The sequence below is a fragment of the Arachis hypogaea genome, chromosome 3, assembly GCF_003086295.3.
Source record: "Arachis hypogaea cultivar Tifrunner chromosome 3, arahy.Tifrunner.gnm2.J5K5, whole genome shotgun sequence".
In the NCBI taxonomy this organism is placed as follows: Eukaryota; Viridiplantae; Streptophyta; class Magnoliopsida; order Fabales; family Fabaceae; genus Arachis; species Arachis hypogaea.
The window spans coordinates 9,723,104-9,743,099 of record NC_092038.1 but is presented as its reverse complement, the minus strand read 5'-3'; the positions used below and the strand labels follow the sequence as shown (position 1 = coordinate 9,743,099).

At 33.4% G+C, this 19,996-nt stretch overlaps 3 protein-coding genes across 3 annotated transcripts; 1 reads left to right on the top strand and 2 right to left on the bottom strand.

The window, feature by feature from the left end:
* Positions 1-10,513: 10,513 nt before the first annotated feature.
* LOC112772665 (putative disease resistance RPP13-like protein 1) lies at positions 10,514-14,949 on the bottom strand. The gene has a single exon (XM_072230983.1). It carries the CDS (start codon positions 11,843-11,845, stop codon positions 10,514-10,516), a length of 1,332 nt encoding a protein of 443 aa, XP_072087084.1. The 5' UTR covers positions 11,846-14,949.
* Positions 12,064-13,110, bottom strand: LOC140173145 (disease resistance protein RGA2-like). Its single transcript, XM_072230979.1, has 2 exons — positions 12,797-13,110; positions 12,064-12,673 (listed from the first exon to the last, which is right to left on the bottom strand). Exons 1-2 carry the CDS (start codon positions 13,108-13,110, stop codon positions 12,064-12,066), a joined length of 924 nt encoding a protein of 307 aa, XP_072087080.1.
* Positions 14,950-15,437: 488 nt separating the features above from the next.
* On the top strand, positions 15,438-19,996 carry LOC112789384 (putative disease resistance protein At3g14460). The gene has a single exon (XM_025831249.2). The coding sequence runs from the start codon at positions 15,655-15,657 to the stop codon at positions 19,864-19,866; it is 4,212 nt and encodes a 1,403-aa protein (XP_025687034.1). The 5' UTR covers positions 15,438-15,654; the 3' UTR covers positions 19,867-19,996.

The window sequence follows — 19,996 nt, the reverse complement described above, 5'->3', positions numbered from 1 at the left end:
TCAAGTTTTAAGGACACTGTCACTCTTGACTCTTCAAGTGAGATTGAGGAAACTGAGTCCAAAGGAAGCAGATTGCCGCTTGATTCATTATTATCTTCACATATTGGCATGCACAGTCATCAAGTTGAAGCTGGTATTATTCCCAAAACTAAACAGAAAAAGGACACACAATCTTCATTTGGTAAAGCTGATATTCCAATCACCCCACAAGCTGATGACCTTCCTGTCAAGGTAGAAAATTTGGTGACAGAAGATTTAGATGAACCGCGATCATCTTTTGAAACTTTAAAGGTTTCAACTGTGCCACAATTGAAGTCCTTATCATCCAACCTTCACAGCCTGAAAATTGAGGGGTGTGAATCCTTAGAGGCTCTTCCAGATGACTTACTAGGAGGGATAACTGCCCTTAAAGAGTTGTACCTGATAAGTTGTTGTTCACTTAAATCCTTCCCCTACCCTGCTGCTTCCTTGACAACACTTTACATGAGAAACTGCAGGAGATTGGGATTTCTCCCCTCTTCAGAATCAAGAGAGAAGCTTGCCTCTGTATATGGGATTGTCACAATCTTCAATCAGTTAATGTTACCAGAGTTTAAGGGTGATCTTGCATCACTCGAGTCTTTAGAGATTAGAGATTGTCCAAGATTGAGGTTTTTACCAGATGGAGGATTGCATACTCCAAATTTAGAATCCATATTGATTTCCAATTGCAAGAATCTTAATGCATTGCCCAGTGGCATGAACTTTCTTACATCCCCCAAGACATTGTTTTTAAACAGATGTCCAGAGATTGAATCTCTCCCACGTGGGGGTCTGCCTTCAAGTTTGATTGTACTCTCCATAGCTTATTGTGATAAACTCATACCACAAGAGGATTGGGGTCTGTGTAGTCTTGAGTCTCTCCGTCGATTTGAGCTTGAAGGTGGATGCATGGGCATGGAGTCATTTCCAAATGAGATCTTGCTTCCATGCAATATCAACACTCTGCGCATAAGCACACTAAATAGTCTCAAGAAGCTGAACCACAAAGGACTTCAACACCTGAATGCTCTTCAAACACTTGAAATTCATGGTTGCGATATTCTTCGATCCTTCTTCCCTAATTAATCTTTGTGTCCAAGAATACCCGTTGTTGACTCCAAGGCTTAAACCAAAAAGAGGGAAGGAATTGCACAAAGTGGCTCATATCCCAAACATCCAAATTGATCACCAAATAGTCTCTGCATACTAGATGAGAAAATAAAAGACATTCATAGAAAATGTCATCGAAAACTAGCTATTTCATTGCATCACCCAATTACATTTGTGTATATTAATATATTTAGAGTAAGGAATAATGATATATTGGAATCAAACTGCATATTAGAATGTAGATAGACGGTTAGAAACCGAGATGATAAATGTTATTACGAGTCATATTATAGGAAAATTATCACGTGTGAAAATGGAACATGAAGTTCATGTGCACTAAAAGTTATTCAGTAGGGATTTATTCTTTATTGAATGGAAAAGGACTAAATTAACCATATTTAAAGAGAACAAATGTCAAAAAATGATAGCTTTAAAAGCAGGTAATCAGCTTGCAGCTGATTGATGTAAAGCAAATGAACACCTTGAAGATATTGGGCCATTAGAATTTTTTAAAAGTCCAATGCTACTACTACTTGCATAATTATTGAAAATGTTAATGCTACTACTTACTGTGCAAACTCCGCTAGATTAAAGTATTAAACTTAACCAAGTTGGGTTGGTCTAGTGGTTAGCTCACTAGTCCGCTTAAACAAGTGTCGAGGATTCGAATCCTGCCTTGTGCATGCAGCAACCCATTGGCCAGCGGCAAATCCTTAAATGGAGCTCAGTAACGCGGCAGATTAGTCCTTGGCCTGCCGGGTTGGGGGATACCGTGAGAAACAAAAAAAAAAGGTATTAAACTTCACTCGCTTTGTTGTGATGAGGGATTAACTTTATTTTAATCATATTTAAAAGTTATAATATTTATATTTGATAAATTAAATCAAAAATAATTTTTAATAAACACAAACAATAATAAATAATATTTGGTAAAATGGTTTATAAATTTTAAAAATATTATAATAAACATTAATGTAAGAATTTAATTTAGATACTAATTAATGAACGAGATTATATTAGACTTTTTAATTTTAATAAGTATAAGCTAATTTTTAAAAACTCTTTTTAGATGCTTTTAAAAGTACTCCTAACTTTTAAACGCATAAGCATATAAACTTTTTAATTTACTAAATACAAATCTTAAATACACTATATTTCTTGAACACATTATTCGTTGAAAATATTTCGACACGTAAAGTATTATCAAAAAATTATTAAATTAACAATGCAAAAGAAAAGCAATGTGAGAATATTAGCAGCGATTAAACTATCTTTGCTTTCTTATTATGTTTTCTTTGCAAATAAAATTAAACTATCTTTGCTTTCTTGTTATGTTTTCTTATTATATTTTGCTAATTGACTTGTCTATCAAAGTTATCTTTCTTAATTTCAAATTCTTAGTTCAAAACTAATTAATTTTTCTGAATAAAAAGGATTTTAAATATAGTTATCAAAACTGAATTAGTAATCAAATCGGTCAGATTATCAATTTATTGGTTTATTAGTTCAATCGATAAATTACTGGTTGAACCGACAAAACTGGTGGTCCTATGTAAATAAAAAATATAAAATAATACAAAGCCTAAAATTAAAATTTAAAATATATATATATATATATATATCTTCACTAATATTTTAAAAATAATCAAATTTCAACAAATTATAATCTAGTTATTATTAAATAAGTATATAAAATTCTAGTATTTTTTCATAATAAAAATTTTTTAATTTTATTTTTGTATTAAAGTAAATATTTTTTATTTTAATAACTAATTAATTAGTTTGTATTTATTATATTATTATATACTATATGTCTTTACTGAAAAATAATATTAATAAATATCATATAATCATAAAAAATAATCATATTGTAATTAAAAAATATTTGATATTTTTTAGTTATACATATTTAATTACATTTATATTAATAATTATGAATAATAAAAATATAATTAATATAAATATAAGTGATTATAAAATTAAAATAATATCTAAAAAAAATCAGTAAACATTTTTACTATATAATTAATAATTAATATTTAAAATAATAAAGAATAATGAGATTGGAAAACTTTAAATTAATGTGATGATCAAACATTATTAAAAATAATTAATTACAAAATTATTAAGTTATTATTTTTTCACTTGGTTGATTAATATTTTTGCTAATATGCAGATTTGATTATTGGGTTAAAAATAAAGTAGTCCAATATGTTGAAGAAATATTCAGCCATTGTGCAAAAAGATTTCTAAGAGAGTGGCTGAATTATTTTGCAAATGATATTTGGGCCAAGCATCAAGAGAATAGCCCAAATTAATTTTGTTATGACTTATGAGACCAACAAGCCTTGGTCTGAAATAAAAGAAGAAAAGAAAAATGGAATATGATGAGTTCGGTTACCTACTTTCCCTTTGGAATAGAATTCAAAGTTAATTCAATTGGTTTAATTACATGCATTGGTAACAGGAAAGAGAAAATTTAAATTGATTTGATTACATTAATTGATTCCACACGTTACTATGCATAAAGGAATGGAAGTGGAATTTAATTTTGTTTAATTTCATTCATTGCTTCCAAAGTTTCCTTTTCTCTTCTTTCTCTTCTCTCTCTTGTTTTTAGTTGTCACTTCTATCAGACAAAGAAGATGGTAGAAGCTATCAATGAAAATCACATAGAAGCTAAGAAGAAGCAAGCGGCTAAGGTGATGATGGCTCTTGCAAAAAGAAGATCCAAGGAATGGCGTGGCTGAGATCTTTTTCACTAAAGGCAAGATGTGGAGAAGAAGCAATTGATTTTGATCAGAGAATAAGATCTCTGAGGTGAAACTCGTTTCCACTTTTGTTCATCCATCACAGAAGGTAGCTATAGAGGCTACGTGGAGGAAGAAGAAAAATAGAACAAATAGAGCTGTCAAGGATCAATAGTTCATCAAGAGTCAGAAATCTTTCTTGGGGACAAAGTCAAGATGGAAGGCTCAGATTGATGAAGTTTGATGAGAAGGGATGAGAGAGAGGTAAATGCATGTTGATTTGCTTTCGGTTTTTTCTCTCTCTTCTCTCTGTCCGAACCGGCCTTGATATTGAAGAAGAAGAAGGTGGCTTGGTTAAACCGATTTCAACCTTGGAAGCTTCCCCTTCTATAATAAGGGTGAACGGCCAAGGCTTGAGACAAAGAGAGAAAGCACAGAGTTCTTATAGCTACCCAAACTAACAAAAGTTCTTCTCCTTCAATGTGTTAAATTTTATTTTCTTTTCTTTAGTTTTGTCTGTTTGAATCTCATGGTGAAAAAGACAAACAGAGTAAGGTTTGTAAGAAAAAGTCAGTGAGAGAAAAAAGGTAGAGAGTACAAAATTAAAGAAAAAGGCATAGATGTCTAAGAGTTCCTTTGTACATCTATGTTGTATTTCATGATCCTGTGGAGATTCCCTTGCAAGTTGGGTTAGCACTTAGCAGTTGAAAGTTTGGTAGGTAACCAAGTCAAGTTCAGGATTGGGGATAGATTCTGGACTTGTCCTGGATAGAAAAGGATAGTTCCTAGGGAAGAATTGGTGTCCGTAATCAATTTGATTATAGTAAAATTTCGTTATTGTTGTGATGGAGACTGGACGTAGGCTGCATTGCACTTAGCAACTGAAACAGAATACATCTTGGTGTGATTCTCTCTTTCTTTTCTACTCCATTTCTGTTTCTGTTACGTAGGAGACAAAATTGAAAAATATCTCCTGACTGGTTACGAGACAAAAAGAAAATGTCTCATGATTGGTTATGAGACAAAAAGCAGAAAAATCTCCTGAAGCTATTTTAAAGGGCAAAAAGTGACACTCAGCAAAAAAGAGCTAAGATTCAACCCCTTTCTCTTAGCCACTGATTACCATCAAAGAATAATATAGCTTAGTGACAAAGAGAGCATGCAAGCACAAAGAAAACCTAAGTTCAAACTACATCTTTATTAATTTTAGAATTTTTTCTGGAACGATTTAGTTAAACCAATTCTTACCGGTTTTATTCTTTAAGGGGTTCAAAGACTGGACTGGATCGGTTAGGAGTCTGGTTCATCAATTTATGGTCGAACTAGTCGGTCCAGTCCAATTCTTACAACTATGATTTCAAATTTTAAATTTCATTTTTACTTTAAACATAACTTCCATATAATTTAAGAATGTGTTTGGTCTCAAATTATTTTTATTTTATTCAAATCTCTATTTCTCCAAAATTTTATTTATACCATTTTTGAAACCACATTAATATAAACTACTTCCATGTTACATAGTCATTTTAATGATTAATTAATCTAATAAGGAGAAATTAATTTTCAGTATATTTTGTAATACTTAATAACTCAATATTTCATTCATTTATTTATTTAATTTAAATTTTAAATATCTTAAAATAGTTTAACTTTACCCATTTAAATATTTCATTCATAATGTACAATAAAAAAGTTAACACAAGTATTCAACTATATTTATTTTATTTTACCATGATCCCATCCCAATTCATTTCATTATTACCCAAAAAAATTTTCTTCCATAATTACCAAAAACATATCTAAACCCAACAAACACACTTGGACAAAGTAAAGTAAAGTAAATTCAATATAAGTTGGCATATATGGATGACTATCTGTGTCCTTAACCATTTTTTTCGAGTTTGATATTCATTGGAGGATAGAAATAGAATTTGCTTGCTTGAGAAGATCGTCAATTTTGTGTTTCTGCATTATCCGAGAGATTAGTCAATGGATGGTAGATTAGTCAATGGGTTACCACCCTGATGAATACCTTAGTACAAAAAAAAATAAAATAAAGTAAGCCCAAAAAGTTATTCAACTAAAACTAACACCATGGCTTGGCTTAACATCACCTTCACACAATTACCTTTTATACGTACATGGTCAGAGGAGAAATTGAATGAACATTAATATTTTTAACTGCACAACCAATCTCAATCCCACCATGACGCCATCATATTGATAATCACTCAAACACAACTCTCAACATCTTGATCGTTAATATTGTTTATGTTATATCTTAATAGTGGATATGAACGGAACATCATATTCATGTCAAATACAACAGAATATGTGAACCGCTTTTCATATTATAATTTAATTAAAATACTAAAATTAAAAGAATAAACTATCATTCTACTCACAAAAATTTATGACCTTGACAAATTTAGTCATTAAAAAAAAATTAACTTTGTATTCTGAAAAAAAGAAATTTGATGAATAAAAATATTCAAATTCTAAAATATTACTAAAAAATTCAAATTACCATTTATATCCTAATCTTAAGTTAATATCCTAATTTTCGGTTTCAAGAGGCCAGGTATCGTAATCCCCGCTAATATTAGTTGTGTGAATTTCCTTATTCAATGTCCGTGTTTGGCCGGTCTTGCTTTGCTTTAATTCACCCAACCACTTGATCCTTTTGACTGTAGACAATGCCAATTTTTTTACTCAATGTTCCTGTTTACATTAATAACAAATATGGTTAGACTGCTAAGTTGTTGTTACTGGATATTAAATAAAGAGACAACAAATATAAAAGTTCCTAAAGTCTTTCTCTGTGCTGGTCATCGATGGAAGTTTCAACATCTAATTAAAGTACGGTACCTGTTAGTTCAAAAAAATAATCAATGTAAATTCAAAGTATCAGACAAGTGTGTTTGACATTTGGCTAATCTATTCTAAAAATTTACGCTGTCACATGCATCATTGATGTAAATTTTACCTATAAAAAGAAATGATTCATTTATCAGAAGGGCAAAATCTTTTTCAGCGAAAGAACCCAATTTATCTGATCCCTCCTTTCTTATTACCTATTTTTTATGCAGCACAAATTTTTCATTTGTCCAAGCATCATTATCACACACAATTACTTCATTATCATTAAGACATTCACAACATATATTGAGTATACATAAAAGATTACTTTGAATAATACATGAATTACTTTGATATATTTCTAACATGCTAACAGCAAAAGCAATGTCAGGTCTTGTATAGATTTAAGCATACATTAGACTTCCAACGGCTGAAACATAAGGAATATTTTGTATTTGTTCCTTTTCAAGTTCATTTTTGGAATATTGATCTAAGCATAACTTGTCACTTTTCACAATAGGTGCAACACTTGGTGAACAATTTTGCATTTTAAACCTCTCAAGAATTTTATTAATATAGGTTTCTTGAGATAAACTTGAAATTTCTTTATATTTATCTTTATGAATCTTTACGCCAATGACATAAGATGCGTCACACATATCTTTCTTATCAAAATGTATAGAGAAAAATTGTTTCACCTCATGTAACAATCCTAAATCATTTGTTACAAGTAAAATGTCATGTACATATAAGATGAGAAATATGATCTTACTCCCACTAACTTTATGGTATATACATTGATTAGAAATATTCTCAATGATACCAAATAAAAAAATTATATTGTGAAACTTCAAATACCACGGTCGAAAAACCTGTTTAAGACCATACATTACTCTCTTAAATTTGCAAATTAATTCCATACAAGCACTTGAAATAAACTTTTCAGATTGTCTCATATAGACCTTTTCTTTTAAATCTCCATTAAAAAATATCATTTTTACATCTATTTGATGTAATTCTATATCAAAATACGCTTCTAATAGTACCATAATAATATTAAAAGAGTTTTTTTAAAAAATAAAAAAATTCTAATAATGTGAAGTTAATACTTAAAGAGTAAAAAAATAAACATACAATTTATTTTTAATTTATATATATAGTCATTAACAATATAATTATAATAATGTTAGAAATATCATGTTAAAAGTCACATTATAAAAGAATATAGTCAAATACACAAAAAATTACAGCACAACCAAATGACCAAAAAATTATTGCAGTGATACCAACATTAGTTGATGAATCAAAGGTATGTTCTTTTCATAAATTTTTAAATATATTTATTTTTTATTCAAAGAATTATATTTTATATAATAAATTTAACTAGAACAATACAACACAATCTTATTTAGCAAAACTTATAACATCATTTTAACTTAATTTCGTCTATATTTATTTTTTATTTAACTATTATATTATAATATAATCATATGACTATTCGATAAGCACAATTTTAAGTACAAAAATCTAAGTTAATTCACAAATTGAAAAATTCATACAGCTTATTTATGAGTATTTTATAATCAACAAATATCTAAAATATCAATCTATTTATTTTATTATTTAATTTAACAAATATAAATAATATCTTAAGAAGGACTAATCAAGATGAAGAAGTAACGAAGATACCAAGTCAAGATTATGTCAACACAAATCTTTAAAATAGAATTATCAAAAATCGAACAACTATTCAATATCTATTGATCAGGTATGACCCAAAAAACACAACATATATTATACTAACTCAAATACCATATATTTAGTGATAACATAAATTATAAATTTGAGTAGGAAAAGATCTTCATAATTTTAGTAATTATAAATGAAATTGATGACAAATTGGAGCTATGTTGAATGTGAAAAGTGTAAGAAAAAAGGATATAAGAATGAAACAAATATATTTGCGATACATATAATCAAACGCCACAATATCCAACGATAAAGTAACTTTATATATTTATTACAAAAAATTCCATCAAATTATAAGTTACTAACTGAATAATTACTACAAGTTCATAATTAAATTAAAAGTTTCAGATCAAAGTGTTGCAATAACTTTTGTTCTATTTGATAGAGAAGAAAAAAATTATTGGGCACAACTGCCTCAAATCTAATAACACTTCATGAAGCTAATGACACTGAAGCATCATTTCAATTTAAAAATTTGTGTAACCTCGCACTTATATTTAAAGTCAAATTAAATGACTTTAACCTCAAAGAAGGGTTTCACCAATACACAATTATTAAGACATTTATCCTAACAAATAATACTGAACCTCAAGTCCTACAGCAACAAATAAAAAAGATAATACTACAAAATATTTTACTTATTCAAAACATCATTTATATTGCTCATTTATATTTTTCATTGATTATAGGAACTAGTTTCATTAATACTAATATCATCAGACGAAAATGACGTACCAATCAAGAGACTAAAGAGAAAAAAAAAATAAACAAATCCAAGACACATATTCATAATAGAAAGTGCACACAGATAAAGAACATGTCTTCACAAAAATATATGACAGACATAAAAAGCAACAACTGCAATAGCAACTGAAAATAAAAAAAGAGGGTAAACACTATATAAAACGACTAAGTCCATCAACAAAAATAAATGTAACAATTAAAACAACAAATAAACATGTAACTTTGTAGAATTCCAATATAAAAAACTCTTGTACTGTAAAATATTTCAAAACTAACAAATTCTAAATTTAACATTACTTTATATATATTTAAATTATTATTTTTAAATAATATGATATTTATTAAAATATACTACATGCTATCATTAATTTATCGTCCCACGCAATATGCGGATCTAATTCTAGTTCTTGCTAATTTTTTGCACAACTAAAATTTGGTTAATGATCATAGTTTTTTTTATTTGCTAAACATATGTATTTGGTGATTGTATAATTGTATTCATTAATTTTTCAATTTTTTTGTATGATTATATTCATAAGTTATATAGTGTCTTTGTCGCCTATATATCACTTTTTTTAAATAATTTATATTTTTTTAATATTGTTTAGTTGTAATAATATTGTTAAAAATACATGTTGTCATAATTTATAAAAAATAAAATTAGAAAATTAAATATCGTTTTTAATTATCAAAACATTAATAATATTCATAATTATATTTTGTCTAATAGTTTTATCATTGTACCATATTATTTAAATATAATCTAAAAAAGATAAAAAAAAAATAACTATTTAAAAAAATTATACGAAGTCGGGGGAATAAACTTCAATCGAATGTTTTTATTATTTATAATCTAATTTATGTATAATTTTATTTTTTATAATTATAAAATTTTGAATTAATTTTTTTAAAATTATTATTTATCATCAACTATTATAAAATTTAAATTAATTTTGATACGCTATTAAACAAAATTTTAAACTTCTTTGGATTAGAGTTGGCCAAACTGTAGTTTGAATGAAAGTGATTTTGTAAAATTAATTTTGGATAGAAGTGAGTTTGTACCAACATAATTTATGTTTGATAATTTTATACTAAAATTGATTTTGATAAAATGAAATTGTTTGGATAATATTAATTAAAATCACTTTTAGATCGATAATTAGTTAATTACTAAAAAATATATTATAATATTATTTTTTAGTATATTTAATCCTTTTTTAAACTTCTTTTAGTATATTTTTTATATAATATTTTTTATAAAATTTTATTTTAGTTTGTTATAATTTTTTTATGCAGCAAGTATTGGAAACATTCAGACACGGAGCCACAAGGCGAGTACATTCAATGATCTCCAACTTGTTTAAAGAAGGAAGTTGCTTAGGCAAATCTCCCACTAGCTTGGGACACCCAATTATACAAAGATTAACCAGATGTGGGAACTCGATACCTTGGACTATGTTCCATTCTTTCCATTCAGGCATATGCATAAACCGTAAAACCTTTAAAGATTGAAACGGCTTCTGCGAAGCAGTCATCTCCCCGTAGAACTCAGGGCCTACAGAACTTACTTTTGTGAACCCTCCAATAGAGAGCTCCCTAAGAGTCGGCAGCAGTCCCAGTGTCGGCAACGACTGGCAGTTTTCAGAGTCATAGAGATACAGATTCTGTAGAGACGAGTAAGATGGGTCCCCCAACCATTTCGGGAATCTTGAACCAAGATAAGAATCAACTACTAAGATTTTCAAGTCTTGGTGTGGTTCTAGATTCTCGAGCACTTCCATTTCATTCCCTTTCCGACTGAGATAATGGTCCCATGAAAGCCGAAGAACAGCAAGGCCCTTCTTCTCTCTCAGTTTGGCATCTGAAGCATCCTGAGAATGTCCCACGTTTTGCAAGTCTGAAATATCCAGACGTTTGAGATTGGAGAGACCAGCTAAATGTCCGAGTCTTGGCCCGGTCTCGGAAACAATGAAGTGTGTCAATACCCGGAGACTTGTCAAATTGTGAATATCTGGAGGCATCCTTCCTAAGCTGCTTCCAAAGAAATCAAGGCGACGCAAGTTTACCAAATTACATAGTCTGCCGGGCAATGATGTGAGGTAACGGCAGCCAATCAGTAAAAGTGTCTGCAAATTAAGCAGGTCACAGATGGAATCTGGGATCTCCTTTAAGTCAGTGTAAGAAACATTAAGGTAGCAAAGATGTGTCAATCCTCCTATTGAAGCAGGCAAGCTAGTGATCTTATAGTGTGATAAAGATAAGGCCTGAAAGACATGCTTACTCAACTTCGTAATCACACGCTCCCACAGATCGGGGTCGAACTCACTTCGCAATTGTACTGGCATAATTGTTCTCAAAGATCTTCCATGTTTGAGAATAGATTCTAGTGCAAAATCCTTTATCCTTCCATCATAACACAAATGGTGCTTGTATGATTCTCCAGACACGTAAATTGCCAAGTCGTGAACATGATCATGCATCATAAATGTATCACGATAACCAAAGGCAGGTTGCAAGAAAGACCTTTTTATTAGATAACCGAAATATTCATCCCCAACATCTTCCATGCTTTTACCAGATTCATTATATTTCAGAAAGCCATGAGCCATCCACTGGCAGATCAGCTCCTCCTGCCTGAAGTGGTAAGACTTTGGAAATAGTGACAAATATGCAAAGCACCGTTTAACTGGAGCAGGGAGATCTAGATAGCACAACACTAGAAATGAAGGAATGGGGAGATTCGCATCACCATCAGCTGTATCCAAAGCAATGGAAAGAAGATTCACATCATCCAGAAATTCACTCAATATCTTATCCCATTCAGGATTCAAATCCAGCTTATCTTGCAAAAGGCTCCCGTCATTTTTGCAGCCAAGGGAAGAGCTCCCAATTTGTTGACGATTTTTTCTCCAACTGCTGATAGTTCTTTCGGGAGTTCACCAACGTTCTTTCTCTGCCTAGAAGCATGCCCCATAAAGATTGACAACCAATCCTCTATTGACAGCAAATCCAGATGCACAGTATGAATCTCATGTACCATAAATTTGAATAGCATTGGATCACGATGAGGAATGGATGTATGGATTATGGCACTCCCTCTTGCTGCTCCAGTTTCAAGGGAAGCAATCAGCTTCCTCCAGTCCTGTAATCTATCCTCAATGATGATGTCATCCAACACCAATAGACATTTCTTCCCACGACATATTGACTCCAATATCTCACATAACTCATGGTCACCATAAAAATTTCCAAAGCCTGGCTGGAGAATATCCTTAACCATCAAGCTAGTGGCTGTGTTGGACACAAAGATTTTAGCTATTATTTCAAAAGAATCCGTCACTTTGTGGTTGGAGAAGAGAACATTAGCCAAGGCAGTCTTACCTACCCCAGCTAATCCCACTATGTTAATCACCTTGATATGTTGTTTACTTTCAGTACTAGTTGATAACAGGTAATCCAAAATAGACAACACTTCTGCATTTCTTACAAAGAAATCATCTTTCGGATACTTATCCAACACAGCACAAGTTGAATACAAACCTCAGCTGGATTCCATCCACCTCTTCATAGCAGGCTCAAAAGTTAAGCCAAGGACATCAATCTGTTGCACCAGAGATTTTAAGTTTGTGAGAGTATCAAGGATTTGCTCCTTGAATTCCTTCGGCAGCGGATGCAGATCTGGAGTAGAACTGATGGGGGTCAAAATCTGCAGCAGCAGTTCATCCAGTTGGTATAAAGCATCTTGTACTTTATTTAACCACTTCCTCACTACTTGTGCACTTCTTCCTCCTCTAAACTGCTTCTCTTCTGCAGAATCAACCACAGCATCAAGGGCTAACAATGTTGACATGACCATTTGCAGTGGTGTCACCATACTAGCTGATGGTTCTAGTTGAACTTGAGAAGGGGGGTTGAATCAAGTTGGTTAAAAACTCAAATTTTCTTGTTCTGTTTTTGCTGTTGCTCGAGTTGCAGGAGATTATTTGAAATAGTCTCGTACGCAGAACATTAAAAAAGGAGAGAAGAGGAGAAAGGGGCCAGCATGTATCCTGGTTCGGATTCTTAGTGTCATGAATCCTACATCCAGTCTCCACCACAAACCATGGTGAAATTTCACTATAATTCTCAGATTACATTCACCAATACTATTGAATTAATTCCTAATCCAACTAGTATCTACCCCTAAGCTTTATACACCAAAGCTTAGCAACCCCAAAGTGCTATCCCAACTTGGAAGGGGAATCTACACAGATTCAACTCTCACCAAGTGCTAACCCAACTTGGCAAGGGGAACTAATCCTAGTTCATAAACCCAAATTACATCAGAAATCTGTGGCTATTTTGCATCACTCTTGCCTTTTCTCTCTTGGCTTTTGATCCTCACACAATTGTCTTTTTCAAAACAGAAAATAACGCAAGACAGCCATAACTTAAAATCAGAATTAAGCTTGAGTAGAAGAAAGAGATTTCAGCTCTAAGTTAGAGATGATGCTCTGAATATGTGTGCTCTCTTTCTTAGCTCCAAATGTTGGATTGAAGCTTGCTATATATCTTCTTCTTGGCTTCATTGTAGCTTCATCCTCTCTGTTTTTTGGAGTGGTCCTTGATGGCATGCAATCCTTTCTTCATCCTGCTCCACTTCCCCTGCTGTCCGAGGAGCTCCACCACTACCTCTGCTGTCCTTGGTGTTTCTTTCTTTCTTGGTATGTTCCTCTTTTCCGTTCTGCTCCATTTCCTTGCTGCTGCTCTATGCAAGTTTGTGTTTTGCATAACCACGATCCACAGCAGTGCTTTGGTGATGTCCTTGGGTTAGTGTGTGTGCCTTTTGTGTCCTTGCTTGCTTTTACAGAGCTACACTTGTCCTTGCATGATACAGCTGTCCTCATATTGCTTTTAGCAAATATATACATAATCATTTAATGTTGCTAAACGGTACTATGAGGAATTGTTGGACTTGTTTACTGCACTAAGGAACAATGTGAGCTGCTTTTCTATTTGCTGTGATGGGCTGATGTATCAAATGCTAGTATACTTGGGCCTGCCACAATACAGCACACATTAAACAATATTGGGCTTTTAACCCAAAAACAATGTTTGTCATCATAATATAACCCAAAATCAAACTAGGCTCAACACTAGCTTTAGTTTGAGAGGTGATGATACGTTTTATGTTGTCTACCAAATCAGAAAGGAAAGAAGATAATAAGCCTCTACCCATCATCCCTCAAACTTGAAACTGCTAAAGCTGGATATTTTTTTTTGTGTTTAGAGTATTGTAAAAAGAACAGTGAAACTGCAGATCGAGAGAAAGAACTAACGTGAAGGTAGTGGATGGCTTTTCTCACGTTGACTAATTGCCGCAATGAAACATGTCACATGTCATTAGTTTGCTAAAAGCATTTTTCTAATTCAAATTTAAAACAATAATTTTAGAACTTCTCAAATTTCAGGACAACCATTTGATTATCAAGGAGACGTGCAATTGGCGGTAATTTAACTATTAGTACAACCACTACTAAGTTGTCAACCCGCATTGTTACATATGCCACGATGATCACCACCTCATTATACTATGTTTACATGTGAGCAAATCATATTGTGATATTATGATCAATGGTACTTACGGTTCATAATTAGTACATTAGTTGCACCAGAAATGATAAAAGATCATTACTAAATACTATTATAATTTAATTAAAAAAATGAAACAAAAATAAAAGACAGTGAAGTGAATGATATGATATTTACGATCCAATAAAACATGCGAAACCAAATCCTGGTTCAGATAACTTTTCTAAGAATAAAAAGTTATACTTATTGATTACAATGACATTTATAACTAGAATTTGGTGCATGTTATGTCAATCAATCACAAGCCAGTATACGACTCCAAAGTTGAATATTTTTCATATTTGATGTTGTAATATATTTTTATTTGATTCCCCCAGCCCTGAATACACAAGAATATGTCTTTGATATTATGATATGGCAAGTTGAATTCTATTCAATGCAATAAATGAATAAGAAACGGTTGTACCTGTAAGATACATAAGACTTTTTCAAGCTAGTGGAGCCAGCAAAGCAACGATTGCAGTTGCACGTCTCTTTGAAAACCATAGGCTTCTAAAAAATGTTAGTTTGTAAAAATTTTCCAGAGTTTTGAATTTTATAGAAACCAAATAAAAAAAAATATTATTATTAGTAAACTAATGAGACAAATTTACATGTTACATTCATTCTTGCAGTTAGTCAACTTAAGAAAAGTCCACCACGTTCATATTCTTTCTGCATTATCACATTGTTCTTCTTCTATGATAATTGTATCAATCTGAACTCTGAACAAAGACAAAGAAAGATACAATACAATACAATATATTAGAAACCATATTATTCAGCTTTTCAGTTTCAACTTTGAAGGATGGGTAGAGCCTTACTCTCTTCTTTGCTTCATGATTTGATGGACAACCTTCTCTACCTCACCTCTCAAACCAAACATTTCATGATGAAGCCACACAAATACCAGCGCAAGCTCATGGATAAATTGCTGATCCTTGATGCTCTTGTGGATGATGCCGAACAGAAGCAGTTCACAGAAGGAAGCAATGCACAAGCAGTGAAAGGTTGGTTAAATGAACTAATACATGCTTCATACCAATTGGAGGAGCTTCTGATGCAGATCATGGCCACCATTAAGTCTCCGCATTCGCAGGGCCAGCAATTCTTCAAAGTCATCACAACAACAAAGAAGCCGGACAAGTATATCATGGCTCGAATCAGCGAATCTCTTGGGAACTTAGAATCTCTGGTGAAAAAGAAAGATGTTCTTGGATTAACTGAGCATGCTACTTGGAGGGAATCGTTGCAAGGATTGCCTTCGTCTTCTGATGTGTTGGATAATTATTTCTATGGAAACTATCCAAAAGATTACTTCTATGGAAGAGAGGAAGAAGAGAAATCTATATTGGAAAACTTGTTATCAGCTAGTGAAAGTGATGAACACATCAAGGTGATTAACATTGTGGGAAATTCCGGGGCAGGAAAAACTGCTTTGGCTGATGTTGTTTACTTCAACCACAAGGTAAGGGAGTCTTTTGAACTTAGAGCTTGGATCACTGTTCCTTACAAGGCCACTGCTACCTTCATTGCAAAGAAGATTCTCCAGGCAGTTACCGAGGAGTTTGTTGCCGGAGAAGACTTCGATGTATTGTGGAAGAGATTGCAAGAAAGCCTTGATGGGAAGAAGTTTCTGTTGGTGTTGGATGATATCAGGATTGAGGATGAATTACACAAATGGAGCAAGCTGATTGCTTCCCTTGAATCTTCTGCAGCAAAAGGTAGTTCCATAATCCTAACATCAAGTCCTCATGATGATCCAAAGCTACTGATGTTACCTGCAAATCATGATGTGCATGTGAGTTTGCTTTCAATACACAATTGTTGGTCAATCTTTTTGGTGCATGCTTTTGGCCAAATAGACCTTCATCAACACCCGGAACTAGCCGCAGTTGGCAAAGAAATCGTCAACAAACTGGGAAACCTTCCCCTGGCTGCAAAAATGATAGGGAGTCTCTTACAAGATAAGTTGCATATCAACCAATGGGTTCAGATCTTGAGGTGCGAATTGCTGGATGCAGGGGATGTGGATCTACCCATCCCTTCATTTCTAGTACTCTGTTATCTCGATCTCCCTGCGCAGCTTAAGCGATGCTTTGCTTATTTGTCATTGTTTCCAAAGGGCTACGAGTTCAAGCAGAAGGAGGTGATCCTCTTATGGATGGCCCAAGGCTTTCTGAATGACTCTGACTCTAAATCCAATGGAAAAAGCATGGAAGACATTGGTGATGAGTACTTTGGTTATCTAATCATGAGGTCATTCTTGCAACCCTTTGGCTCTGGTGTTAGTTTCATAATGCATAATCTGGTTCATGACTTGGCAAGCTATGCATTTGGAGAATCATACAAGCACCATTTGTCCTATTTAAGAAGCACAGAGGATTTTCCAGAATTATCCTTTTACAAACATGGAGAATTGTCAAGAACCATTCTACCTATATACTTGCCACTTGAAGGGGCTCCTAGGTGGTTCGACTCGTCGCTGCTTGAGCAAATAATTATGAAGGTGAATCCACATGTCTTCCGGGTCTTATCCTTATCACACTATGATATCACTCACTTGCCTGCTTCAATTGGAAGACTAAGTTGTCTTAGTTACCTTGATCTCTCTCACACTGCATTGCAGACACTGCCAGATTCCATTTGTGATCTGCTTAGTTTGCAAACACTTAGGTTGACAAACTGCACTTCTCTCACAAGTCTCCCCAAAAGGGTATGCAATTTGGTAAATTTGCGTTACCTTGATGTTAGAGATAGTGGCCTGCAGGAGATGCCGTTGGAAATGCATAAATTGACAAGTCTCCGGGCATTGACAGACTTTATTGTTTCCAAATATGTTCCAAGGTTTGGAGATTTAGCAGGGATGTACAATCTCAAAACATTGACCATTTCGAAGTTGGAAAATGTGGTCTATGCTAAGAATGCATCAGATGCCAAACTAAAAGAGAAAAAGACCCTTGATGAACTTATGCTTCAATGGAGCAATGGCAAACACAGCAATGGGAATGAAATGGAAGTGCTTGAGAGTCTAGAACCACATAAAGACTTAAAGAGACTAACAGTTGAGTACTACAATGGTGCAAGTTTCCCAAATTGGTTAGGAGATAAATCTTACTGGGATTTACAGCTAGTAGATCTCCGCCACTGCGAAAATTGCAATTCATTGCCAACATTGGGGATGCTGCCATTTCTTAAAGACCTCTTCATTGAAGGGTTCACTCAAGTAAGTTCCATAGGTGCTGAGTTTTATGGGGTGGCAACTGCTTCACAAAAGCCATTTCAATCTTTAGAGAGATTACAATTTCAGGATATGCTGGAATGGAAGGAATGGAGCATATTAGAAGGCATTGAATTCCCTTGTCTTGTTGAGCTATATATAATACGGTGTCCTAAACTAGTGCGAGATTTGCCAAAGCAGGTTCTTTCTTTGGAAAAGTTGGAGATTTTTGGATGCTATGCCCTTGAAGCTCCACTTCCCAAAGTCTCTGATACATGTCAAGTGTTTGTGCATGACAGCAATGACATTGTTATGAGAAATATAGCCAAAACCCACTCGCAACCATCCTTGCGCCGGGTCAAAATTTCAGAAGAAGTGCATGAGATCACAGTGCAATCCTTCTCTGGTTTTCCAAGCACTAAGTACACTATTGGTTCTTCTTTAGGTGAGATTGAAGAAATTGCTCATGTAGAAAGGATGGAGAGTGAATCCACAAGAAGCAGATGGCCACTTGATTCTTCATCTTCAGATACATTAAGGATACCGAAACTAAAGGAAACTTCCTCTAGAATTATCAGTCACCAAGTTGAAGCGAACATTCCCAACATCAAACAGCAAAAAGATCCACAATCTTCAGATACTAAATTTAATACTCCAATCACCACACAAGCAGCTACCAAGGTAGAAACTTCATCATCAAAAGAAGACTTAGATGATCAAAGATCATCCTTTGAAATGCTAAAGATTTCAACTGTGTCACAATTGAAGTCATTGCCAACCAAGCTGCACAGCCTAAAAATTGAAGGGTGTGAGTCCTTAGAGTCCCTTCCAAATGACTTATTGGAAGGGATAATTACTCTTGAAGACTTGTATCTGATTAGTTGCTCTTCTCTTAGATCCCTCCCTTCCCTTGGTTCTGTCACAACACTTTATATACGAAACTGCAGAAGATTGGAGAATCTGCCATCTTTAGAATCAAGAAAGCAGCTTGCCTGTCTCCACCACTTGTTCATAGGGAGTAGCTGTGATTCTCTCACTTCTTTGACCTTAGATTTGTTCCCCAAACTCAAAATTCTCTGTATATGGGATTGTCCCAATCTGCAATCATTTAATGTTACTAAGGAGTACAAGGGTGATCTTCCATCACTTGAGTCTTTAGAGATTAGAGATTGTCCAGGACTGATGTCTTTTCCAGAGGGAGGAATACATGCTCCAAATCTAGAATCCATATTCCTTTCCAATTGCAAGAATCTGAACAATTTGCCAGATGCTATGAACTCTCTGACATCCCTCAAGACATTATTTCTACATAAATGTCCAGAGATTGAATCTTTTCCATATGGGGGCTTGCCTTCAAGTTTAATTTTACTCTCCGTAGCTTATTGTGACAAACTTACACCACAAAAGAATTGGAGATTGGACACTCTTGAGTCTCTCAACCGTTTGGAGCTTGAAGGTGGATGCATGGGCATGGATTCATTTCCAGAGGACATGATACTTCCTCCCAATATAAACTCACTTTGCATAAGCACACTGAAGAGTCTCAAGAAGCTAGACTACAGTGGGTTCCAACATCTGAATGCTCTTCAAACACTTGAAATTCATTGCTGTGGCATGCTTTGTTCCTTACCTGATCAAGGCCTTCCTTCCTCCCTAAATCAACTTTGTGTCCAAGAATGCCCTTTGCTGACTCCAAGACTTAAACCAAATAGTGGGAAGGAGTGGCACAAGGTGGCTCGAATCCCACACATACAAATTGATCACCAAATCCTCTATTTAGGGAACCAGTGCCAAAGCTAGGCACTCAGGTTAGAGGACTAAAACACACTATGTACAGCCTACATGTTATGCACTCTGATGAACATTTATTTTCGTGATTTTTATTAAACCAAGAGAATGCACTACTTTAAAGCTTATTTTCTTTACAGAA

What these genes read in the sequence shown, in the direction of transcription:
- LOC112789384 (XM_025831249.2), top strand. Translation starts at nt 15,655, where the DNA reads ATGGGTAGAGCCTTACTCTCTTCTTTGCTTCATGATTTGATGGACAAC.
- LOC140173145 (XM_072230979.1), bottom strand. Translation starts at nt 13,110, where the DNA reads ATGGTGACACCACTGCAAATGGTCATGTCAACATTGTTAGCCCTTGAT. An exon ending in TTTGAGCCTGCTATGAAGAG is followed by an intron (nt 12,674 to 12,796) that starts GTGGATGGAATC and finishes GTTATCAACTAG; the next exon opens with TACTGAAAGTAAACAACATA.
- LOC112772665 (XM_072230983.1), bottom strand. Translation starts at nt 11,845, where the DNA reads ATGGCTCATGGCTTTCTGAAATATAATGAATCTGGTAAAAGCATGGAA.